Below are 27,114 nucleotides of genomic sequence, written 5' to 3' on the forward strand. Positions count from 1 at the left end.
CACATCGTGGTTTCAATTTCATTTTGATTAATTGTGCAGCCCTACTGTGAAACACTGGCGCTATCAAAACATTGCTCCGTTTTTTTAGCATACTGACCAGTCCGACACAGCAACATTAGCTCAACTAATGGCATGAGGCTATCGTTTAATCGACCACTGGAATATAATTATTTTTACGAATCTGTTTGATGACGCTAATTGCACAGAAATTACACACTTCAGCTTTAAGTGGAGTCTCTGTATAGGAGATCGATAAACTCACCAACTCTGTTTTCTTAGGAGCACTCGGAGCTGAAGACACAAACCCAACCGAGAGCGAGTCCAGTGCATCATCTGTGCTTATAGGCTGATGACATAAAACAAACACATATGAAACATATTTTAATGTACAATGACAAAAAAAAAAAAAAAATAATCTTCATAGTTGTAATACTAGAAATGACCTTTAGAGGGAGCAACAAGTACAAATTCAGAGAAAGGTAAAAAGGCATGTGCCATGGCAGGAAAAGAAAGACACACCCTCTGCATACCAAGACATAAACACACAACCACCAGTTGAAAAAACTGTGTGTGTGTGTGTGTGTGTGTGTGTGTGTGTGTGTGTGTGTGTGTGTAAGCTGATTAGGCAACAATTTGCTGAAACCGAATGAGTGAAAGCAAAGTAGAGAGAGTGATGCATTTTATGTTTGCTTTTGTGTGCTATCTAACACCCTTAGAACTAGCAAAACAGATCAAACTAAAACAAAAAGGCCAGATCGGTGGAGTGTTGCATTGATGGTTGTCCTTTTGCAAGTTTCTCCAGTCTCTTTTTTTAAAGGGACTGGTTTTAGGAAAAAGTCAGATTCCACACTTGTTTGAGTCCATGATGAGACCAAAACCTTAAAATCGGGAGTAAAAACTAAATGTTTTTCACTTTGTTTCGTTCTGAGCAGAAACTGTATTTTTCTGTTCGGTTCCAGCATTTTGTTGTGATTATTCATCTCATTATTTTCGCAAAATAAGTGATAAGTAATTTTTTCACCATGTGGGGGAAATAACAGCATAGAAATCATAACAAGCAAAGTATACAGTAGCCAATATAGTAGGCTACTGTATACTTGAGTAGCTTGAGTGTTTAGGGAGACTGATTCGATTGCATCATTCACAGCGCGTCATTATAGTGGGCAGACGCTGAAGAGATTATTTGCCGCTGATAGTTTGGGGCGACTCTCTGATTGACACTCTTCAGGTTTTACATGTAGCATAGTTATTCACAAGGAATAAAGTTATTAAAAATAAATTTTTTGAAGTTTTATGCTAGCTTCATGTCTCTCAAATCACTCTATTGTCTCTTTCTTTACACATAATAAAAAAATGCAAACAAATGTTGTAATTTTTTTCATTTACATGGTAAGTAGCCATGAAATAAGTGGGATAATGTACAGTAAGCCGGTCATTATTGTAAAACAAACACTGACAGTCAAAGTTCCCCTTCAAAATGTCCTACCTTGGGAAGATCTTTAGACTTCTCAGGAAATCCAGAAGGTTTTGTCTTTTCCTAATTAGGCAAATTAACAATTAATGTAAATTCGAAGCAAAAATAGTTTGTTGACATTATCTTATTATTGACAGAGTCCTGAATACAAAAGAGCTAATAACAACACAGCACACGTTACGCAGTAAAAGTCCACCTTCAAACTTTCTTACCTTGGGAACATCTTTAGACTTCTCAGGAACTGCAGTAGGTTTCATCTTTTCCTGATTAGACAAAATTAACAGTGGTGTTTTTAATCTAAATGCAAATAATAAGCATTACAGTACATGATATAATACTGTTCATTGTCTGAATGTTATTAATGACAGTTATTATCAAGTATTACCTGTTGAGGAGGACCGGGGGCTTTTACAACAGGTGCTACAGCAGGAGCCACGAAACCTCCAGAGAGAATGTCCAGTGCTTCATCTGTGTCCAGTGAGGGCTGGGACAAGGGATACATCCACCAATCAGATCACCGCATCCAGTGACCGTAGCCAATACCCACACACTATTACAACCAACTTATTCTCACATAATTAAACAACATTCTACAGATGTAATGTACTATATATGTTTGATAGAGACTGAGGGCATTAGAAAACATAAATAGTCCACAATGCAATGTCAAATCTTTCATAAATTGTGATGGATGTCTGACCTCTTTTGGAACAGGGGGAAGTTTTTGGAGCTCTTTCTCTGAGAATCTGTAATCTGGTGGGAGTGTGTCCTCTCTCTCCCCAACACGCACACCCTTTTCTGATTTAATTTTTTTCTCCTGATTAAAACATGCAAATTACTTAAAAAAAAAAACAAATAACACACACACACACACACACTTAAAATGTCATTAAAAGATTATTTCCATATTTTATATTTTGTCTAAATTTCAGATTGTGTCTTTAAAAATTATTTAATATAAATACTGAAAGAGTAAATAGAGACTTTACATCAACTATGTCACCAGGTTTGAGTTCAGGTAGTTTCTTTGGTGGTTCTGGAGCCCAGTGTGTCTCCCAAAGAGCTTAGAGCGTCCAACGGCATGGAACTGTCCAGCTGGAAAGGAATAAAAGGACAAAGATACTTAATGATCCTCATTCGGAAAGTTTCACACTCTCTCCCTTATTGAGGATCTAAAAGAGCACATTAATGATCATTTCACATGTAATCTCAAATATAATCTTCTGTTTTACCTTCTCCATCTTGGCTTTGTTGTCAGCTGGTGGAGCAGGTGATTTGGTTACATTAGCAGGTTGAGATGTCACCTGTTGTTTCTTATGAGAGAAAGACATGTTTGGAGATTGGACATGCAAATAATAACAGAAGACATTGTGTGACATATTTTAAAATTACCTGCTTATAAGGTGGAGGAGGAGCAAAGTTGGAGTGGGCATCCACTGCTCCAATAGTTTCAGTTTTCTAAAAAAGGAAGGAATAAATATCAAACAAAGAAACGAATACATCTGTTCCACCTCTAGATTAAAGCTTGAAGTGTACAACCTTTTTCAATGTTAAAATACTTTCTCCAATCCCAGCTTAATATGCAGAAACTTTAAATTTAAACTATGAGCCATTTGTAGGTTGATTTCCCTGAAAAACACTGTGAAATAGGGCTGCACGATTTGGACAAAAAGTCATATTGTGATTATTTCGAAAAAATATTGTGATTGCGTTTTGAACTGCGATTATGATGGTAATGTTTTCCACATGTTCAACTGCAAAAAGGCTGCTGGGGTTTTCACATTTGAGCCCTCTTAAAAAGAACCAAACTGAGACCTTTTTTCAGTTCAACCACAAACAAATAAATATATAAACAGTGAAACAAAGTCTTCTTCATATCCAAATGTTACCATCCACCGTGTACCTGTTTTTGTCCATTTTGTGACAGGATCCCACTAATCATCAACATTAGTTTTTGAAACACAATCAACTTGAATATTAGGGATGCTCCAATCAGGATTTTAAAATCTGACACCGATCTTCAATTTTCATCTCATTAATCGATGCTGATCATTTAACTTTATCAGCAGCTGTCAAAACTGGTTATATGTAAGCTTTCTGCTCAATGTCACTGTTAACTAAATTTCCCTGTTTCCCTCTGGATCCCGGTCCCCAAACATAGTTGTTGCCTAGTTTTTGCTGTCAAAAATAATGTTGGTTGATTTAATAATTCAGCATAAACAAAATATAATTTTAAAATATAAATGTAACTCTTTATTCTAGGCCTTAAAACTAGTAGGCTTATGCAAACTATTCTTTACTGTATATAAGATGGTCCTTAAGAATGAGGCTTAATGTCAAACTGAAGTTGATCTGATAACCCATTGGTGTAATTAAATTTAAAGTAAAAATGTAGGTTAGTTTGTCACCATTTAATTTAATTATTTGTATTCATTATATTTAATTTGGGGCGGCACGGTGGTGCAGCGGTTAGCACTGTCGCCTCACAGCAAGAAGGTCATGGGTTCAAACCCTGGTTGCCCCGGCCTTTCTGTGTGGAGTTTGCATGTTCTCCCCGTGTCTGCGTGGGTTCTCTCCGGGTACTCCGGCTCCCTCCCACCATCCAAAAGACATGCAGGCTAGGTTAATTGGTGTCTCCAAAAAAATTGCCCTAGGTGTGGATGTGGAGGTGAGTGTGAGTGTATGTCTGTCTATGTGTGGCCCTGCGATGGACTGGCGACCTGGCGGGGGACCTGCGATGGACTGGTGTCCCCCGCCTTTCGCCCAATGTTATCTGGGATAGGCTCCAGCCCCCCGTGACCCTGTACACAGGATAAGCGGTTGACGATGGATGGATGGATGGATGGATGGATATTTAATTTGGCAATGTATTATATTACAGTAACAAAATATTTATATAGATTCATTACATGTATATGTTTTGTTGGATGTTTGTTAATATTAGTTCCGATTTTGCCGGGGCTTCAGCCCCGAATGTTTTGTGTAGCCCCGAATGTATTTTTAAATGTTGACTGACAAATATGAAACCGGACAATAGCCTATGTAAACCCCCGAAATCTTAAGTTGCCTTATTTCATTGTGCTTTGGCTTTGCACATACTGCATAAAGCCTGTAAAATAGACATAGGTCTTAAAAATATTCTAGCATATAGAATAAGTTTAATTGCTGTCGGTAGCCTATGGGCTACTCCGTTTCTTCCTCTCTGTTGAATATGCAGCAGGTAGGGGAGGAGTTGACATCAACTAATGTTACTTTTTGGAGAGTTAACAGCAGTTAGCAGGAAAGACAGCAAAAATTAAGCAAATGAGGCTATGGGGATTTTTCCGAAAGAAGTCAGTGGGTAGCCAGGAACACTAGTTTTATCACACTGAACTTGTAACAAGAGCCAGCAGGTAGATAGCTGTGCAGTGTGTAAACCTCACTCTCCTGACCTCAAAAGGTATACAAAGAGTTGACGAACTTGTTAGCTCCATGTTAGCGCAACTGCCTCTCACGGCGGAGACGTCAGTTCGAGTCCCGTTCATAGCGTACTTTTCTTGTTTATCATGTGTTGTTTTTTCTAAGGATAACCAATGAGCATTAGCATAAAATGTATGTGTGACTTGTTTTGTGATATTAGTTTGTAGTAAATATACACTTTGATTTGATTAAATGGTTTTGTAGAGGGTAGCAAAGATGAGCTACAGACTGAGGAGCAGCAGCAGCAGCTGTGCCAGAATCAGGCATGCAAACTGGTAACAATTAATCAGTCACTTTACTTTAGAGAAAGTTAAAAGTGAAACATTGTTTATCCCAATGATCCTAATGAAAGTATTTTGACAGATGAACATTGAGAATTATATACAGTTCGATGCCATGGTGTGTCAATGAACTTAAAGTCATTCATGTATTCCTATAACTTAGGATCTTATCCAGCATTTTGACTATTTATGTCAAAAAATATAAATTATTTATATTAAATATTTTTTGATGATGACTTTTGTGATGACTTTATGGTAATGTACATGAAAATTCAAGAATCATGATAGACCTTATCTGCTCTTCCCAATACATTTTCTTCAATGGTATTGGTCTACAATTTGACATATGTAGCACTTGATGAATTAGTTGTGTGAAGCTGATTTGCAATAAGTTATGTGCTGTATCTGTTCTTTTGCATCACAGATGATTCAGGGAGGAGAGAGGATGTTGAGGATAGTACTAGAGTGGAAGATTTAGGAACTGTAGAAACAGGCTCAGCCAGCTAAAAACTCAAAGAATACCCTCTCACCAGCTTTGGACTACAGAGAAGTGGTTGCTAGTATGACAATAAAACTGTCTGGGCTAAGCCCCGGATGTCCTTCAATGCTGGAAACGCCTCTGTCTACAGGTGTTAGTGTTAATGCTGTTTGCTCAGCAATCATTTAATAAAGATGTTTGAATTATACCCCATCTTGTATCCTGCGATATTATTATGATACCTGTGTCTTGCGGAGACTGAGGTGCTGCTACCGCAGATAATACAAAAAAAACGCTTCACGCAGGACGCGCCAGTTTAGTGTAAATAAAGCGTTTAGCGCACGTAAGCAAACAGAACCGAACTCAAGAGCACTTCTGTTACTCAAAGCATGAGAGGGAGTTGTGGAGCACAGAACCGCTCTGAAAACACTAACAATGCACTAACTTAATATAGACTGGACTGAGTAGCGCAAATAAACTTTAAGGGAGCAGACTATTTATTTAATTAAATTGCAGCCTTTGCAATTTAATAATCGCAAAAGATCACATCGTGGTTTCAATTTTATTTTAATTAATTGTGCAGCCCTACTGTGAAACACTGGCGCTATCAAAACATTGCTCCGTTTTTTTAGCATACTGACCAGTCCGACACAGCAACATTAGCTCGACTAATGGCATGAGGCTATCGTTTAATCGACCACTGGAATATAATTATTTTTACGAATCTGTTTGGTGACGCTAATTGCACAGAAATTACACACTTCAGCTTTAAGTGGAGTCTCTGTATAGGAGATCGATAAACTCACCAACTCTGTTTTCTTAGGAGCACTCGGAGCTGAAGACACAAACCCAACCGAGAGCGAGTCCAGTGCATCATCTGTGCTTATAGGCTGATGACATTAAACAAACACATATGAAACATATTTTAATGTACAATGAAAAAAATAAAATAAAAAAAATCTTCATAGTTGTAATACTAGAAATGACCATTAGAGGGAGCAACAAGTTCAAATTCAGAGAAAAGTAAAAAGGCATGTGCCATGGCAGGAAAAGAAAGACACACCCTCTGCATACCAAGACACAAATACACAACCACCAATAGTTGGAAAAACTGTGTGTGTGTGTGTGTGTGTGTGTGTGTGTGTGTGTGTGTGTGTGTGTGTGTGTGTGTGTGTGTGTGTGAGCGTGTATTTATCACTTTGTGGGGACCAAATGTCCCCATAAGGATAGTAAAACCCAAAATGTTTGACCTTGTGGGGACATTTTGTCGGTCCCCATGAGGAAAACAGCTTATAAATCATACTAAATTATGTTTTTTGAAAATGTAAAAATGCAGAAAGTTTTCTGTGAAGGTTAGGTTTAGGGGTAGGGTTAGGTTTAGGGCATAGGATATAAAGTTTGTACAGTATAAAAACCATTATGTCTATGGAAAGTCCCCATAAAACATGGAAACACTACGTGTGTGTGTGTGTGTGTGTGTGTGTGTGTGTGTGTGTGTGTGTGTGTGTGTGTGTGTGTGTGTAACCTGATTAGGCAACAATTTGCTGAAACCGAATGAGTGAAAGCAAAGTAGAGAGAGTGATGCATTTTATGTTTGCTTTTGTGTGCTATCTAACACCCTTAGAACTAGCAAAACAGATCAAACTAAAACAAAAAGGCCAGATCGGTGGAGTGTTGCATTGATGGTTGTCCTTTTGCAAGTTTCTCCAGTCTCTTTTTTTAAAGGGACTGATTTTAGGAAAAAGTCAGATTCCACACTTGTTTGAGTCCATGATGAGACCAAAACCTTAAAATCGGGGAGTAAAAACTAAATGTTTTTCACTTTGTTTCGTTCTGAGCAGAAACTGTATTTTTCTGTTCCGGTTCCAGCATTTTGTTGTGATTATTCATCTCATTATTTTCGCAAAATAAGTGATAAGTCATTTTTTCCCCATGTGGGGGAAATAACAGCATAGAAATCATAACAAGCAAAGTATACAGTAGCCAATATAGTAGGCTACTGTATACTTGAGTAGCTTGAGTGTTTAGGGAGACTGATTCGATTCCATCATTCACAGCGCGTCATTATAGTGGGCAGACGCTGAAGAGATTATTTGCCGCCGATAGTTTGGGGCGACTCTCTGATTGACACTCTTCAGGTTTTACAAGTAGCATAGTTATTCACAAGGAATAAAGTTATTAAAAATAAATTTTTTGAAGTTTTATGCTAGCTTCATGTCTCTCAAATCACTCTATTGTCTCTTTCTTTACACATAATAAAAAAATGCAAACAAATGTTGTCATTTTTTCATTTACATGGTAAGTAGCCATGAAATAAGTGGGATAATGTACAGTAAGCCGGTCATTATTGTAAAACAAACACTGACAGTCAAAGTTCCCTTTCAAAATGTCCTACCTTGGGAACATCTTTAGACTTCTCAGGAACTGCAGTAGGTTTCATCTTTTCCTGATTAGACAAAATTAACAGTGATGTTTTTAATCTAAATGCAAATAATAAGCATTACAGTACATGATATAATACTGTTCATTGTCTGAATGTTATTAATGTCAGTTATTATCAAGTATTACCTGTTGAGGAGGACCGGGGGCTTTTACAACAGGTGCTACAGCAGGAGCCACAAAACCTCCAGAGAGAATGTCCAGTGCTTCATCTGTGTCCAGTGAGGGCTGGGACAAGGGATACATCCACCAATCAGATCACCGCATCAAGTGACCGTAGCCAATACCCACACACTATTACAACCAACTTATTCTCACATAATTAAACAACATTCTACAGATGTAATGTACTATATATGTTTGATAGAGACTGAGGGCATTAGAACACATAAATAGTCCACAATGCAATGTCAAAACTTGAGCATCTTTCATAAATTGTGATGGATGTCTGACCTCTTTTGGAACAGGGGGAAGTTTTTGGAGCTCTTTCTCTGAGAATCTGTAATCTGGTGGGAGTGTGTCCTCTCTCTCCCCAACACGCACACCCTTTTCTGATTTAATTTTTTTCTCCTGATTAAAACATGCAAATTACTTAAAAAAAAACAAATAACACACACACACACACTTAAAATGTCATTAAAAGATTATTTCCATATTTTATATTTTGTCTAAATTTCAGATTGTGTCTTTAAAAATTATTTAATATAAATACTGAAAGAGTAAATAGAGACCTTACATCAACTATGTCACCAGGTTTGAGTTCAGGTAGTTTCTTTGGTGGTTCTGGAGCGCCCAGTGTGTCTCCCAAAGAGCTTAGAGCGTCCAACGGCATGGAACTGTCCAGCTGGAAAGGAATAAAAGGACAAAGATACTTAATGATCCTCATTCGGAAAGTTTCACACTCTCTCCCTTATTGAGGATCTAAAAGAGCACATTAATGATCATTTCACATGTAATCTCAAATATAATCTTCTGTTTTACCTTCTCCATCTTGGCTTTGTTGTCAGCTGGTGGAGCAGGTGATTTGGTTACATTAGCAGGTTGAGATGTCACCTGTTGTTTCTTATAAGAGAAAGACATGTTTGGAGATTGGACATGCAAATAATAACAGAAGACATTTGTGACATATTTTATGCTCCAATAGTTTCAGTTTTCTAAAAAAGGAAGGAATAAATATCAAACAAAGAAACGAATACATCTGTTCCACCTCTAGATTAAAGCTTGAAGTGTACAACCTTTTTCAATGTTAAAATACTTTCTCCAATCCCAGCTTAATATGCAGAAACTTTAAATTTAAACTATGAGCCATTTGTAGGTTGATTTCCCTGAAAAACACTGTGAAACACTGGCGCTATCAAAACATTGCTAATATTTTTGAGCATACTGACCAGCCAGACACAGCAAAATTAGCTCAACCAATGGCATGAGGCTATCGTTTAATCGACCACTGGAAAATAATTATTTTTGCAAATCTGTTTGGTGACGCTAATCGCACAGAAATTACACACTTCAGCTTTAAGTGGAGTCTCTATAGGAGATCGATAAACTCACCAACTCTGTTTTCTTAGGAGCACTCGGAGCTGAAGACACAAACCCAACCGAGAGCGAGTCCAGTGCATCATCTGTGCTTATAGGCTGATGACATAAAACAAACACATATGAAACATATTTTAATGTACAATGACAAAAAAAAAATCTTCATAGTTGTAATACTAGAAATGACCATTAGAGGGAGCAATAAGTTCAAATTCAGAGAAAAGTAAAAAGGCATGTGCCATGGCAGGAAAAGAAAGACACACCCAATGCATACAAGACACAAACAACACACAACCACCAGTTGAAAAAACTGTGTGTGTGCGTGTGTAAGCTGATTTGGCAACAATTTTCTGAAATTGAATGAGTGAAAGCAAAGCAGAGATAGTGGTGCATTTTATGTTTGCTTCTGTTTGTTATGCACAAGGAATACAGTTATTAAATAAGTTGAAATAACTTGGACTGGTGGCTTCAACTGTAGCAAATACCATCAATTAACAACATCGATGCTCATGGTAGGTGTGTCTTTAAAGGTTTAACATTTCAAGTTATTGTTAAAACTCTATTACCCTATGGAGAAAGTGAATGGAATTTTTACTTCTGGAACCAGACTGTTGCGCTCTATAACACATATTAGGTCTCTGGAATAATTGGTTCTGATTGGCCAATCACGGCATTCTAAGGTCAAATATTTTTCCTACATAGCCGCGCAAACTTCAAGTCTCTCAAATCAATCTATGGTCTCTTTCTTTACACATAATAAAAAAATGCAAACAAATGTTGTCATTTTTTCATTTACATGGTAAGTAGCCATGAAATAAGTGGGATAATGTACAGTAAGCTGGTCATTATTGTAAAACAAACACTGACAGTCAAAGTTCCCCTTCAAAATGTCCTACCTTGGGAAGATCTTTAGACTTCTCAGGAAATCCAGAAGGTTTTGTCTTTTCCTAATTAGGCAACTTAACAATTAATGTAAATTTGAAGCAAAAATTGTTTGTTGACATTATCTTATTATTGACAGAGTCCTGAATACAAAAGAGCTAATAACAACACAGCACACGTTATGCAGTAAAAGTCCACCTTCAAACTTTCTTACCTTGGGAACATCTTTAGACTTTTCAGGAACTGCAGTAGGTTTCATCTTTTCCTGATTAGACAAAATTAACAGTGATGTTTTTAATCTAAATGCAAATAATAAGCATTACAGTACATGATATAATAATGTTCATTGCCTGAATGTTATTAATGACAGTTATTATCAAGTATTACCTGTTGAGGAGGACCGGGGGCTTTTACAACAGGTGCTACAGCGGGAGCCACGAAACCTCCAGAGAGAATGTCCAGTGCTTCATCTGTGTCCAGTGAGGGCTGGGACAAGGGATACATCCACCAATCAGATCACAGCATCCAGTGACCGTAGCCAATACCCACACACTATTACAACCAACTTATTCTCACATGATTAAGAAACAAAAATAAAATATTATTAATATTATACTATAAAATATATTTAAAACATTAAATATATAATTATCATTGAATAATTAATATTATTTGATTTAATTACAGATATGCTTCTTAGTCGGAACTTGGCAGTATCAAATCTGTATGTAAATAAATACATCATATCTAATAATAATTCTGTGAAGACTTGAAAACACAGTTAATCTTGTATCTGGATTAACTGTGCATGCATACGTAGTAAATATACACTACATCCACAATATGCATTAAGGCATATAAATGTGTGATCCTTCAGAATTAATGCACATGCTTATTATGTTCAACTTAAATGAGAGAAGCCTTATTTTTTGGCAACAGGAAGTGGTGTAATTCCACTTCCACTATAGTACTGAAATAAACAATTTAGACTTTGGCTTCATGAAAAAAATTATCAGAATGAAATGAACCAGTTATTAAACGGTTACAACACACTGCACACACTGAGTGTAAAAGACCAACTCCACGATTTTCTTACCTTGGGAACATCTTTAGACTTCTCAGGAACTGCAGTAGGTTTCATCTTTTCCTGATTAGACAAAATTAACAGTGATGTTTTTAATCTAAATGCAAATAATAAGCATTACAGTACACAATATAATACTGTTCATTGTCTGAATGTTATTAATGACAGTTATAATCAAGTATTACCTGTTGAGGAGGACCGGGGGCTTTTACAACAGGTGCTACAGCAGGAGCCACGAAACCTCCAGAGAGAATGTCCAGTGCTTCATCTGTGTCCAGTGAGGGCTGGGACAAGGGATACATCCACCAATCAGATCACAGCATCCAGTGACCGTAGCCAATACCCACACACTATTACAACCAACTTATTCTCACATGATTAAGAAACAAAAATAAAATATTATTAATATTATACTATCAAATATATTTAAAATATTAAATATATAATTATCATTGAATAATTCATATTATTTGATTTAATTACAGATATGCTTCTTAGTCGGAACTGGGCAGTATCAAATCTGTATGTAAATAAATGCATCATATCTAATAATAATTCTGTGAAGACTTGAAAACAACAGAGAAAAGTTTTTTTTTTCTTGTATCTGGATTAACTGTGCATGTATACGTAGTAATTATACACTACATCCACAATATGCATTAAGGCATATAAATGTGTGATCCTTCAGAATTAAATGCACATGCTTATTATGTTCAACTTAAATGAGAGAAGCCTTATTTTTTGTGGTGTGATTCCACTTCCACTATAGTACTGAAATAAACAATTTAGACTTTGGCTTCATGAAAATAATTATCAGAATGAAATGAACCAGTTATTCAACGGTTACAACACACTGCACACACTGAGTGTAAAAGACCAACTCGACAATTTTCTTACCTTGGGAACATTTTTAGGCTTCTCAGGAACTCCAGCAGGTGTTTTCTTTTCCTGATTGGACAAAATAACAATGGTTAGTCTGACAGCCACGCCTACTAAATCCAAATGTATTGGAGTGGATAGTTGTTTAAGACTAAAACAGACTCAAACAGAAGTTCACACATTTGTGAGATGTAATAAGCAAAAACAGGTTTGATAGAGGCATTAAGGAGGGGAACATGATTTCCTGAAAGAAGAGGATGTAATGTGAGGAGAGAGGGAAAGAAAGGGATAGTTCATCCAAAAATGACATTTCATTGTCATTATTTACTCTACCTCATATTGTTCCAAACATGCATGACTGTCTTTCTTCAGTGGAACACAAAGGGAGATGTTAGGCAGAAGGTTAGCCTCAGCCAGCATTCGCTTTTATTGCATCTTATTTCCATCCATTGAAAGCGAATGGTGACTAAGGATGCAAGTCCCTAACATTCCGCCAAACATCTCGTTTTGTGTTCCACAGCAGAAATTATGTCATTTGGGAAAAAATGTGGGAGTGTAAATGTTAAAAATTTTGTGAACTATACTTTTAACTACTTCTAACAGAAAAGGAATAGTTAAATGGATGAGGTTAGGAAAGTATCCAATTTCCAACTCACCAGATCTTCCCGTCTGTATCCTGGCGGCAGAGTGTCATCTCTCTCACCACACAAAACACCCTTCTCTGGTTTTACACTAGGCTGAGACATGCAATACACTCCATTAGAAAACACGCACATATAGCACAAAACATGCTGTTAAATAAACAGCATTCACAAACACACAACAGCAAGACTATACTTTAAAGGTACAGTTCAACCAAAAATGAAAATTGTATCATGTTGTTCCAAACTTCAGTCATTATTTACTCACTTTCATTTCGCTCCAAACCTATATGACTTTACATCTTCTGTACAACCAAATGGAGATGTTTGGCAGAAAGTTAGTCCCAGTCACCATTCACTTTTCTTGTATCCTCTTTTCCATACAATAAAAGTGAATAGTAACTGTGGCTAGCATTCTGTCTAACGTCTCCTTTTGTGTTCCACCTAAGAAAGCAAGTCATAAGTCATATGTTTGTTTAGGGCAAAATTAAGGTTGACAGAATTTTAATTTTTGGGTGAACAATCCCGTTAAGTTTTAAATATGCATCAGTCAAATATCTACACAGTCAATTATCTACAGTACAGACATGCATTACCTCTTTGACTTCTGGTCCTTTGTATTCTGGGACTTTAGGAGCCACAGGTTTTGATGATGGTAACGTCCCAGCCAAGGCATCAAATGGATCTCCAGCCTGTGCAACAACATGAGGGTGAGTAAATGATGACAGAATTATCATCACTGATAAATGCACCATCATATACCATAAATAGAAACTCAGAATGTATCCAGACCTCTGTACTGACTTTAGCTGCTTGGCCCACTTCCACTTGCACCTGAAGGCCACAAGATAACCATAAGTTGCCACACTGACCAAAGGTTTTGCACTATGGTATTGATACCCTTACATTAATTCATTTGTCTGATGCCATCATCCAAAGAGCTACATGCAGAGCATTCAAAGTATATATTTTATCACTATGTGCGTTACCTTGGAATCAAACCATGACATTGGCATTGCTAACGGCATGCTCTACCAGCCGAGCTACAGGAATTCTATAATGATTTGAACTCACACACTTTTTGCAAGAAATATTTATCCAAGCCACAACGGTCAATATTTTCCACCTTTCAACAGTAGATAGCAAACCTACATCGCCAAAACATCTAGTTTAATTTGATCTGGGCTATGGTTTTTGAAGCATTTACTCATAAGCAAAACATTGCTAATAAATCCCTGCAGGATGTTAGCATGTAAAACGTAGTGCACTTAAAATCTTCTCTTAAAGGGACAATTCAACCAAAAACTAAAATTCTGAAATAAACCTTGTAGTACGATTCTTTGTCTTTAATGGAAAATAAAAGGAGATGTTTGTCAGAATGTTAGCCTCAGTCACCATTCACTTTAATTGAATGGGGGAAATAATGCAATAAACATTAATGGTGACTGAGGCTAGCATTCTGCCAAACATCTTTTGTGTTCAACAAAATAAAAGTAATACGGGTTTGAACAACAAAAGAGTGAATTAATGTTGAGATTCAATATCAATTAATGTTGAGATTCAATATCAATTTGATACTGAATCTCCCTTTAAGATTCAATATCAAATATTTGTATGCAAATAGGACTTTCAAAGCTGAAGTATGTCATTTCTGCGACATTAGCACCAAGGAATTGCAAAAATTAACTTTTTCAAAACAGCTTTCTGAATATAACCATCGTCTGCTGTTGTTCAAATAGTCAGACAGTCCCGAACATTGAGTAATGTTGTTGGGTCTTAGTGGGGTGCTCAACACAAACTTAAGAATATATATAGTGCCACAGAGACACAGTGTTTACAGTTTTCGAGAAAATTAACTTCTGAATGGCTTTCTTATAGTTGTCTCTGCACATTACGCAGGTATAGAAGAATGTATTTTAACACTGAAAAAGTTACATCAGCTTTTTATCTATCAAGTGCTCTCTCGGCATGCATTTTGGCGATACACATACAGTATGTTACGTATCTGTGCTGTTGCGTTACATCCTGTTTGTGTTGCTTTTTCCTGAATGAGCTCATGATACAAATATGAGTTCAGAATTTGGTGTTTATCATTTAATGGTTTGCAAAATTCCCTCTTAAAAGGCCTTTGAACATCCAATAAGTTAAACTGCAGGCTTCTTTTCAAGGACAAATCTAAAACATTTACACATTTAGCATGAGAATGTGTTGGAAAAATTTTATGGTGAGGTCATTTTGAGTTTTAAGAGCAATGCCCTCCACAGGGTGCTTCTTCATTCTGTAAATACCTTTTGGGCACTTGTCGCCTTTTGGACATCACTTCCAGGTAAACCAGCCATGGCTAAGGGCTTTCCGACAACTGGATCCACCTTTGCAGGTCCCAGTTTGGTTGAAGGAATAGTTGTACTCTATCAGAAGCACATGCACCATGTTCGATCATTAAAACCAACTTTAACACATCACAGTGTGAGCAATGAGTTGAGAGTGAAAGAATTAAAAGACAGGGGTCTTATATTTTCAGGAATGCAATGATGCAACTCCTCACACATAGGTGTGTAAAAGGACTGCAGTTAGAAGCAGAAGATATTGAGGTACAAGTGTAATCTGGGGGTTGACTGGGACATTGTGGGATCATCCATTCAAAGAGAGCTTTTAAAGTGAACAAGCTATGTAAAATGCAGCAATAGATGGTGGTGCAGCAGAATAAATCAAGGAAGGCACAAACATGCCGATGGAGTCTTGGTTGCAGAAGAACAAGAGAAACAGAACACCTCTTGAATATGAATGTTTTTTTTTTTTTGTATACCTGGGCCTTTTCTTGTGCAGGGTCTTTGGGCTTCACAATGACTGTGGATGGCTTCACCACTCCACCAGTTGTGCCAGAAGATCCAGTTCCAGAACTCACAGGTAGGTCTTTGGCCATCGAGAGTGGTGTGGGTTTAGAGACTGTGGCCTGCAATTATGATGCAGGTGTGAGGACTTGAAACTTGTCGTACCACAGCCCTTTTACAGTTGGTACTGAAGAAGCACTTTGAGTGTGAAGCAAGCCCAAAAGATAAGGTAAAACAGATGGATAAAAACCAAAATAAGGTGGTTTGCAGGTTTAGTTCGAAATGGCAGAGGACATAGTTTAAACTTGAAGCTGCTTTCATAGCTTGGAAAAACCACCAGGATTGTCATGAATGTCGTCAGTATTGGTATAATGCAGGTATGGTAGTCATGAAAGTTTGGATTTAGTGTTAGGTAGAACCAATAAAGAAAGAAAACACCTCTTTCCCACAAAACAACAAACTCCATTAGACATAGAGGGTTGTGCCACAAGTTTTCTGAATTTCTGACCATGGCAAAGATGTGAGAAATACAGATATTAAAGGAATAATGGAAACACAGCCCATACATCAATTCAAGTATTCTGTAAGTGGAAGAGAATAAGTCCAAGAGAGTTAACCAAGAATGAAAGGTTAAATAAAGGAGAAACATAATAAGTGATAGGAATATGTGTCAGTAAAATGTAGGGAGGCACTGAAGAGGGTGTCCATAGTCCATTAAATGCAGCAGACGGACGGTGTATACCTGTTGTGTGACCTGAGGAGGTCCTTTTTTAGTCGCTGCAGTACCAGCAGCCCCTCCACCACCCACAGCTCCTGCAGTTGATGCAGTTGACGGAGCTGCTGGGGATGCAGGGGTGGTGCCGGGTTTAACAGCCGCGGCTGCTGTGGTGGATTTCATGGATCCTTTCTGCAATGCAGATTTAAGGATGTCAATCACATGACACATTTAGAGTACAGAGTGCAAATGTCTGTACACTACCCGTGAATCCTGACATGAACAATCTACCAATCAGAGAACTGCGGACACAAAACGCAGGATACAGGCTCTGCAGCGATCGCCCACTTCCGTGACACACTGTGATTAACGCAACTGAGTTGGTCTTCATACACTCTTAAACTACTTACAATTTTAAGATGTGAAAGAGTAATTGATTAATCCGTCTCGTTCAACTTTAAATAAATGACTAGTAAAACTACTCAAATATTGCAATTTTAATTTCCTTTATGCATTTGCATACCATGGGCAACAATGAAACTGTTTTTCTCACCTAAATCTTGCAGTTACTACACAATTAATTTGTTGACGCTGTGGAAGATGCTTCAGAAGACTTGGAATGTATGTTTCTATGTGTGAATGCCAATTTTAAAAAAAATAAAAAATTTTATCTACATGTTGTTGTTTATGGATAGTGTTCAAAGGTTGAAGTAATCGATTTCAAGTAATCAGTTACTTGTTTTGATATGTGTTAAGAGTACTCGACTACAAAATTACTCGAAAAGCCCATCCCTAATATATTTGCAGATATTTTGCAATGAACTTCAAATGTATTGTTTCTATACTTATAATCGATCACTTTAAATCAAGTTTTAAATTCTTCTTTCATTTGCAATGCTTGTAGTTCATTCTTTCATGAAAGACAGTAAGTACACAGTCTTGTCAATTTGTCTTTTTGTCAGATTTTCAAACATTATTACACTTCATATCAAAGTTTGTAATGTTGTGATTCACCTCAGAGTTTGTTGGTTTGGTTCATGGATTAGAACTCTATTCTGAAGGATTTAATGTAAATCGCTATGGAAAAAATGAATGGGTAAAATACTTCAGGAACCAAGACGACTGAAAAAGTTGGCAGGCACTGATGCTCTATATTGCACATAGAGTTTCTTCTATATAACTTTTTGTTGATAGATACAGTAGAAAGTGGATAGGAAATTTCGGGATGAGAGAAGAAGATAGTAAACGAGGTAGATAGCAAAAGAGGGTAGATTTGAACCCCCTGTCACCTGAAAAAGCACACCGGCTCAGTGTGCCTGGATTGAGTTTGCAACCATAGACCATGGCTTTAACTGGATGTACGGTCTTGCAAAACACATTCACTTTATATTATTTCTATGGAATTATCTGTTAGAGGAATAGTTCATCCAAAATGTAAATTCTGCAATTATTTACTTACCCTTATTTTGTTCTAAGCATTTTTGACTGACTTCCGTGAAATTACAGCTTCAGTCACCATTCACTTTCAACACACCTTTATATGAAATTATGTAATTCAGCAAATGTAAGTGAATGGTGACTGATGGTGTCATTCTACCGAACATCTCCTTTTGTGTCCAACAGAAGTCATATGGGTTTGGATCAACATGAGGGTGAGTAAATAACTTTTGGGTGTACTATTCCTTTATCCTTTAACCATTTTGGGGTTATGATAAGAGATGCCTTTAAACATTCAACAATTACATCAAAAATAGCAGATACAGGCAAATTAAAATAAAACTTGAGCTATTACTAGAACGAGGGAAGTGAGTCATAGTGCAGATGCCTCTCATGGGACATACAATGTCCTCCAACCACCTCAAAACTTGCACTGTTTATAGGCTACAGATAACTGTGAGAAACATTATAATTCAAGAAAAACTTTTCAATTTAGCACCAAACAGTCACAAACAGCAACCAACAAGCCAAAAACATATAATTTCCATAGGAGTCCATTAAAACACAGAAATGGTTAATAGTACAAACAGTCCTTTATCTGTTTATCTCTCTCTCTCTCTCTCTCTCTACAGTGAATCCTTTCTGTCCTCTATTTGCAATTTATTACACATATTGTTGTTGAAGTGTCTCAGTTTCTTTAATTGTCATTTTTCAGTCACAGATAAACACACATAGAATTGATGCTCCATGGATCATCGATTCTATGTTAATTGATACTAAATGCAATACATGCGAACATACAGATAATGTAGTTTAAAGTATCTGATCTCCCTAATAAGACATTGTACACGTACACGCTGCAGATATGGCGTTGGAGGCAGGCAATGGAGTAGCTTGCCACATTTTCCAAGGAAAGGTATTGCAACACTTAATTTAAATGTGCAGAAAACATTTCCTAGTTCTTTCTGTTTGCAGAATAAACCACACCCCTTAACAACACAGTAACCTCACAGAATGACCTTAGCAACCTCATCCAAACAGACTCCTACATATTTCAAATGACCAGAAAGTAAAAGGCTATCAACAACCAGAAAAGATGAGATGAGGCAAAAGTGGGTGTGGGACATAAGCATGGAATAAAAGATTGAAGGGTTTTACCTCATGTTGTGCAGGTTTAGCTGTAGAAATCTTTGCCTCTGAGGTGGGTGTGACCTGCTGAGACTGCAAAAAGAATAAGAGAGAGACAGACATTAAGAGAGCTGAGTGCTAGGGAAAAGGAAATTCATTTAAATTATTTTTAAAATCATAATCATTGCTTTTAGTAATATACACAAATGCATTTGTGCACATTGGATTCTATCATGTGCAATGACTTTCTTGCTACATTACAAACAGCAAGAATCACATGCAAATCAGGAGCTTAGTACAAAAACATGAGGTCATGGTGAATCAGAGAGAAGTAAACTAGCGAAAGCAGCACTGCACATCAAACTTTAGCTATGTTCGGAATAGCATGCTCTTACCATTTCTATATTATATATTAAGTATATATTATTATTAAGTATATATTATTATATCGCTATTTCGAACATAATGACACATGCAAATACTGTAGGTGTGGGCAACTGCAAATGTGTGTGCATGAGATGATCTTGAAACCAGTGTTGGGACTTTGGCTACTTTGAAACGGTAGCTTGTTACAAGATATACTTCATTTAAAATAGTGTGACTACAGTTAAGCTATCCCATTGTAAAAAGTAGTTAACTCTACTCCTAATAAAAAGTAGCTAACTAAGTGAAGCTATCAAAGTTATTTTTAATTAAATAACTTAATCAAATATAACAAAATATTCTACAATAAATTAAAAAATAAAATTACCATTTAAATTAAATAAACTGGATAGTGTAATTTAATAAATTTATTTATTTGTATTATTTTCAATGAGAGCAGTATTTATCTGATATAAAACTAATGAGGATTACAATGAAGGTGACAACATTAAACTAATCAATTTAGACTAAATACCACAAATACAACTAGAAAATAACCATACGTTAATAAATTACTCAAAGCATCATTAGAGTCACTACTTTTAGTTAGTTACTCCACTGAGACATAAAAGTACCAGTTGGGCTGATCTCTAATCAGATGCTCACAGTTTGAAAGAGAATGCATGATTAACAGATCAATACGAATGCTCAGCATTCACAATAAAATATTCTATAAAGAGGACATTATATTGTGTAAGGGGTTGAAATTCAGAAGAAGTTATTAACCCAAAGTGACTTACAGTGCACTTACATTAAGGGTAGTCCCTGATGCAATCAGGGGTTATGAGCATTGCTTAAGCCTTAAGGACAGAGGAGTTCAGTAACTCTCCAGTTCAGGGTTTGAACCTTTCAGGGTCCCTCTGGATTACAAGCTAAGAACTTTAACCACCAAAAAAAAAAATACTCTCTCAAGCAGTATTACTAACCAGTAATGCTACAGTATGTGGTCTTCAACAATTTTGGTCATCACAGAACCTTTAAACACAGATGTAAAGCAGATGCTTTTATTCAAAGTGTCTTACAGCACACTTATTATAAGGATGATCCAAACTGAGAAACCGGAGGTTAAGTGCAATGCACAATGGTGGGCTTTAACCAGCAACCTTCCAATTTCTTGCCCTGCATTTTAGCCCTTACACCACACAACTACATCAGACAACTGCACCAGATATATACAAGATACATTACATAAATTTAGCTAGCCCCAGTCAGCTGTGCGCTTTTTACACTGAGCGCAGTAGTGATGTTTCGTTCGTGAACGTATCTGTCTTTTATTGTTGTAATAGTTTTTTGCGGTGTTTGATCAATTTAAACTCTAAAAATTGTAAAAGAATAATTTATTCATGTCCTATAATTTTAGTTACGGTAATATATTGAGAATAAAAAGGTAAGATTAGAACAGATGAAACAACCTGCCAATAAATACACAGTTACAATAATATACGGTTTGTCTGTATTCTTCAAGCTATTTTTTAGTAAACTTTTATATAATGTTTATTATAGAAAACCAATTTTTTGGAATGAATATTAGCTGGCTAGCTTAAATGATGGATGCAACAGAGTGAGATACATTAAATCTTATAGTGACATTGGGGGTTGAGCCCCCCTAAGATTGAAATCCTAGAATTGCACCCAGTTTATATTATCTATTTGTATTTATGTTTAATAAAAATAGTGCAAGTCATTTTCTATGTTGAGGCATTTAATTTCATTTGACAGTCATTACCACAGCTATGGGCCATTCAAGTGTCAAAAGCTCCCAGTAAATGAACACATATGACAAGGCCAACATAAATTATCCATCTTTAATGATTCTAAGTTTGCATTAAGATATTTCTCCACCAACGCGTGTAAATACAAGGTTACGTGTAAATTCACACAACAGTACCACTGCTGAAAAAATGACCTGGAGAAACACTGTGTGGCAGGGCGGAGGGCGGGGCCGGGTCGTGATCCTACACACCCGGTCCCGTATTAGGCTAATCAAGCCTCCGAGAGGGATAAAGGTCGACTGCAGGGGATCGTGCGGGAGAGAGAGATCGTTTACGGACATGTCCGTCATGTGTGTGTTTGTGTGTCCATTTAAGTTTACTATTAAAATATTATTTACATCGTTAAGCCAGTTCTCGCCTCCTCCTTTCCATTGACTACGTTACACACTGTATCAGGATTTTTGTGTTGTCCTCTAGATTTTCGGTATTTCTTGTCTACACAGCAAGTTTGAACGAAGCAATAAGCAGCACCCAGTAGCATGTTGATTTATTGCTTCAAAGTTCCTTGAAGTGTTCTGGCAAGTTCAGCTGGTTTATGTCATGCACAGAAAGATGTAGAGAAAAATAGGGTGGATTGCTGATGATGAGATATAGGGACTGGAGAATTGCATACAATAGACTTTTTGTAATGCAGACCCACCGTGTCAATTGAGACTGCAAATGAATACTCTGCCTAGAGTCAAGTGATCAGCCTTAGATATTCTCGGTGGTTACGTTAATTATATCATCTGTGGTTTCCTTGCATTGTTTTTCAGTTTGCCTTGAGATCCACCCAATTTACAATAGCACACCCTAACCAATCAGCTATATTTTGAAGCACTAATTGACAGGTGTCTCATTAGCCGCTTTTCCAACATTGGGCCAGTGCGAGCAAAGGCTATCAATTGGCCAGCCGGGGACAGTAGCCTTGGACCTAGAGTCGCAAGACCAAAATCGATCTGCATTCCCACCATCGAGCCAATAACTCGGCATTGCCCTAAAACCCACCCTTAATATGCCGCTGAAGCATTCGAATCAGAAGCATCAGAAGCATTCCAGGACACTTAGCTACATTAAGAAAAATCTGACCCAAAACACAAAAGCTACAGCTAGGCCTATTGTAGATCAATGCTCAACAACTTATGAGCAATTACATGTCAAATGAAACAAATTTCAGAAACTTCCCAGGCTGAAATTTTTAGTTTAGTTAATTCTTTCTAAAGTCAGACAGATTTGCTAAAGACATGACATTTAATATTTTGTCTTTCATTATCATTTATGTTTATCTTTCACTTTTAAGCCAGGACTTCTGGTTGAGTTGACACAAAATTACCCTTATTCCTTGTGCTACTAAATAAAGATAAATGTCAAATAGCATTAATAAAAGCACTGGCTGTTAAAATGTAGACAACATAAAAAAAGTTTAAAAGCATAGCACAACACATTTGTAAGATGCTTGGGTGAGACGACAACTCATCCCATTCAACAACAAAACATTCAAAGGAGGTGGAAATCAATAGACAAAATTGCTCTAGGTATAATGTGTGCATATTTTTATTTGGATTTTTGGGTGTAGATATAATTGTTGGGTGTAAGAAACCACCAATGTAGATACCTCCCTTTTAGTCGGTTTAACATTATGCATGATTGACAGTCACAAAAACACAATGAATTGAGGGTAAACAAAGGGCAGGTACCATTTGATTGGACATTTTGTAGAGAAGCTGAATTTAATGCGGGCATTAAAACAACAGAGACATTTCTCATACCACAGATCTCACAGAAATACCATACATGACACAAGATGACTGCACACTCTTCTAACTAAATAACAAGGGATTCAGCAGAATCAGTTTCTGTTCAAATTGGTTTCTTGGTAGTGCTCTGTCCGGTCAGCATAACCTCTGCAGTCTTCAATGGCAGCATTCCCGTTTCCATTATGATAAGCTGCCTTGTGAGGGTTTTGCTGATGTCATTGACACAGATAATGTTAACACCCAGGTACAAGCCTAAATGTCTCAGTGCTATGCAAGTTCAACAACTTACTGATTATTCTCTTACGTGTACAAAATGACATGTGGCACACCTCATTTCGTCAACATTCCTGAAGAAAAGTCTATCACAGATGGATAAACCCAGGGCCATAACCACAATAGACAAGTTGCCCCCCCACACAGTTACAGCCACACAGCCTGAAAATGGCTCCTCCCCCCGAATCCTTGTGTGTCAGCAGGCACCAGTGAAAGTGTCAATGACAACAAGGGTGAGGTAAAAACCATTCATGTCCTCTCCAACCTGTTTTAGCCTCTGGGCCACTGCCCTGTTCTAGTTAACTTAAGAAGCATATTTGGTAGATCCACAGGTGGAATCTCTGGAAACACCCTTTAAGCAAAACCATTGGTGATTTGTAAATATAGGTATAACAAACAGAACAAAGCAACACTGGCACTGGTTCTAACATTTCAATAAGAAAAACTACACAGCATGAACAGTTAGGATTTTTTCTGCTGGCCTGGTCGGACCACTAGTACAGATTTTTAATTAGTTAAGGTCCAAGGACTTACATTTTTATATATTTTTTTTTCTCTCTCAATGAAGCAATTCCTTTCTATACCTCTGCTTCTATTCTTTAAAAAAATCATGACTAATGCATGTCTCCACCCATATCACCACCAGGGCTGGATCGGTAATCTGGTATACCGGGCATTTTCCCGGCGGGCCAACGCACTTTGAGGCTGATCAGGGTTGGACTGGCCATGGGGAGAACCAGGAATAAGCTAAAATGAGCTTCCTCGTTATGCAGAACAGGCCACAAAACGGCGCCGCAATCTGCCGAAGGGGGCAACGATATGCAGAAAAGAACAGTGTCACGCCCACCCAAATCCCATGCAAAATCCTGGGCCGATTTCTCTTCCCAGTCCACCCCTGATCACCACAAAAGCATATAAACCCTCTGTGGGTACAGAAAGTTAATCCATTGCACAGCAAAAGGGTGTGAAAGCCTGTGAAAAATGTTTGATTAAGACCTGCTATAAGGTACTCAACTGCTATGATGACAGTATTTGTATATTATGACAACGAAAATATAATGACGATATGACGTTGCCACCTGGGGTTTTAGAATAGACAGGTTTTACTAGTATAATGAGAAAATTTGTGGATTAGATACTGGACCGATCATGTTTATCAAGAATAACTAGTGAAGTTATAGCTGTCATTCAGGGTGATTGACAGCTATAACAAGTGATTTATAAAAATATGATGAATTTGCATGTCTATTATTAATTTTAACTTCTAATGACTAATATATAGGTTGCTTTATATAAAGCTCCTAACATTAGAGAGATCAATATGAGGCAACATCCTGACAGCAGACAATTTATTTTTTAAAAGTTCAAGTTGCTACTTGCAAGCGTTCAAGTATGGGCTCCAAGTATGCACTAAATATATAGCAGCAAAATATAGGTACAATATAAATCACAACTGGTATAATGTAGTAGATTCCAGACCAATCCAATGGAATTGATTTATTTAATCTATTTTGTATCTGCAAGAATTCATATTTAAAATAATTTGAAGTGGTTCAACATAAATAATATAACTTCCTTGTCATGTTTGTGCATATTTGAGTGAGCATGCAGGATTCCAAAACAGCCCAACATATCCAATTCATTCATGAGAAAATTAGTCTATGCTTGATTTCATCTGGCTTGCACCTTCAACCAGAATCTGTAACCAATCAGACAGGGCGTAATGTCCCTCTTGCATTATGAAATGAATGAATTACCCGTCTATGCTTCCAAACAAGAAATATTACCTTGTGCCATCAGCTTCAATCAAGATGGCTTATTACATGTAAAAATGGCATACTGAGGTTGTGCCAAACATCTAAAACATATGAGCATGCTGACAGATGCTTGCTCTCCTCTTGCTTTGACATCGAAAAATGGCTTAGAAAGTCCCCAATTAAAGCAGTTCTTATAAGTAAAATGGCTCTTAAAATACTGTAAACCAATATAGTGAACAAAAACAAACACTATGTACACAATATGGCTTATTGCTTCCGATAAAGTACATTTTGAATTAGTTTGAAAAACTAGACCATGTTCAGATGCTTTATCATTAACAAACTCAGGCCTTTTCAAACTTGGCAAAGATGGCATAGAAAAAAGTATTTGTGCCAAACGCACTGTAACAATTGCAGCACAGTTGGCACAATCAGCAATAGGCATGTATACTGGCAGGAAACCACACACAGAAAACCAAGAGCTGAAATACTTACCATCTGTAACAAAATGAATGCGTGTCCTGTTTCACTTGTGCACGTAAATTTAAGAATCCAGTTTAATGAGAGTCACTATAAATCCCCTTGGTCTGAAACATACAAACTATACACATACACATACCCTAACAGATACACACCCTGCACTGAAGATTGAAGCCTCAAACTCCACCCACTTTAGCCAGATGAAAATATCTGAACTGATGAAAGCCCCACCCCCAACCATGATGCACTGTATAAGAGTTCTGATTGGCTGAATTGACACACTCCTGCCCACTTGTACTGCAAGCCAGGAAAAATAAACAGACTCTTTTCATACAACACAGGAAGCTAGACTTGGGGTGGTGGTTATGGGTTTGAAAGATTGGACAACTACATTGGTTTGAGGGGGTTAGGGTAGGTCTAAACTAAACAGCAGTTGTGCAGTGTCTTGTGAGGACTAGACAGATAAAGAGGCAGGACAGGGTCAAAAATGTTAGTGCATGTCTGTCAGCCAGGGTGTGCCACATACTGTACACTCACAACTAAGGAATCTGTACTGCACAACATAACTATGAACACAAAAAGAGAAACAGCAACACATAAGCATCAAACCACACCCAGGGCATGGAAAAAGAACAGGAGGAAGGGAAAGTGTGTGTGTGTGTGTGTGAGAGAGAGAGAGAGAGAGAGAGAGAGAGAGAGAGAGAGAGAGAGAGAGAGAGAGAGAGAGCGCGAGTGCATTTTTTATTTATTTATTTTTACATTTAATGCCATAAAGCTCCCCTAAATATAATGATCCCCTTAACTGTGAAGGAACCTGTTCCTAAAACATAAAGGCAACTATATGTTTTTCATTTATACAGATCTATTTATATGGTGGGTGAAAAAGAAGCATGATATAAAAAAGACGACAAACTATTTCCAATATTAAATTATTGGCTTTTACTTATCATAGTTCTAAAGACAAAAATAAAAGCCAATTTATCAATTATTAAAAATATATTTTCTGGAAAACATTATTTTGGTATTAACAGGATAATTCACCCAAAAATAAAAATTCTCTCATCATTTACTCACCCTCATGCCATCCCAGATGTGTGTGAATTTCTTTCTTCTGCTGAACACAAACAAAGATGTTTAAAAGAATATCTCAGCTCTGTAGGTCAATGCTAATAAAAAGTGGCCACATATTTTAAGGTCCTAAAAGCACATAAAGGCAGCATAAAAGTAATTCATATGACTCCAGCGGTTAAATCTATGTCTTCTAATGCGATATGATAGGTGTGGGTGAGAAACAGTTCAATATTTAAGTCCTTTTTTACTGTAACTTGTCACCTTTGACCAGCACTGACCAGTGGGTGGTGATATGCATGAAGTGGAGATTTATAGTTAAAAATGACTTCAATATTGAT

General features: G+C 37.1%; 1 protein-coding gene across 1 annotated transcript in view; it reads right to left on the bottom strand.

The window, feature by feature from the left end:
- The window catches only part of cast (calpastatin), a 45,949-nt gene that overhangs the window by 8,785 nt on the left and 10,050 nt on the right, over window positions 1–27,114 (bottom strand). The window contains 29 exon segments of the mRNA XM_052103753.1: window positions 263–346; window positions 1,487–1,537; window positions 1,687–1,737; window positions 1,860–1,958; window positions 2,175–2,291; window positions 2,464–2,515; window positions 2,517–2,569; window positions 2,707–2,787; window positions 2,867–2,932; window positions 6,499–6,582; window positions 8,088–8,138; window positions 8,261–8,359; window positions 8,585–8,701; window positions 8,868–8,975; window positions 9,113–9,193; window positions 9,683–9,766; window positions 10,564–10,614; window positions 10,764–10,814; window positions 10,937–11,035; window positions 11,646–11,696; window positions 11,819–11,917; window positions 12,531–12,581; window positions 13,169–13,249; window positions 13,750–13,845; window positions 13,946–13,987; window positions 15,442–15,561; window positions 15,960–16,106; window positions 16,727–16,891; window positions 19,295–19,357. Of these exon segments, the coding sequence (XP_051959713.1) occupies window positions 263–346; window positions 1,487–1,537; window positions 1,687–1,737; window positions 1,860–1,958; window positions 2,175–2,291; window positions 2,464–2,515; window positions 2,517–2,569; window positions 2,707–2,787; window positions 2,867–2,932; window positions 6,499–6,582; window positions 8,088–8,138; window positions 8,261–8,359; window positions 8,585–8,701; window positions 8,868–8,975; window positions 9,113–9,193; window positions 9,683–9,766; window positions 10,564–10,614; window positions 10,764–10,814; window positions 10,937–11,035; window positions 11,646–11,696; window positions 11,819–11,917; window positions 12,531–12,581; window positions 13,169–13,249; window positions 13,750–13,845; window positions 13,946–13,987; window positions 15,442–15,561; window positions 15,960–16,106; window positions 16,727–16,891; window positions 19,295–19,357 (2,394 nt within the window).

Source organism: Xyrauchen texanus, chromosome 34 (genome assembly GCF_025860055.1).
Source record: "Xyrauchen texanus isolate HMW12.3.18 chromosome 34, RBS_HiC_50CHRs, whole genome shotgun sequence".
Lineage (NCBI taxonomy): Eukaryota > Metazoa > Chordata > Actinopteri > Cypriniformes > Catostomidae > Xyrauchen > Xyrauchen texanus.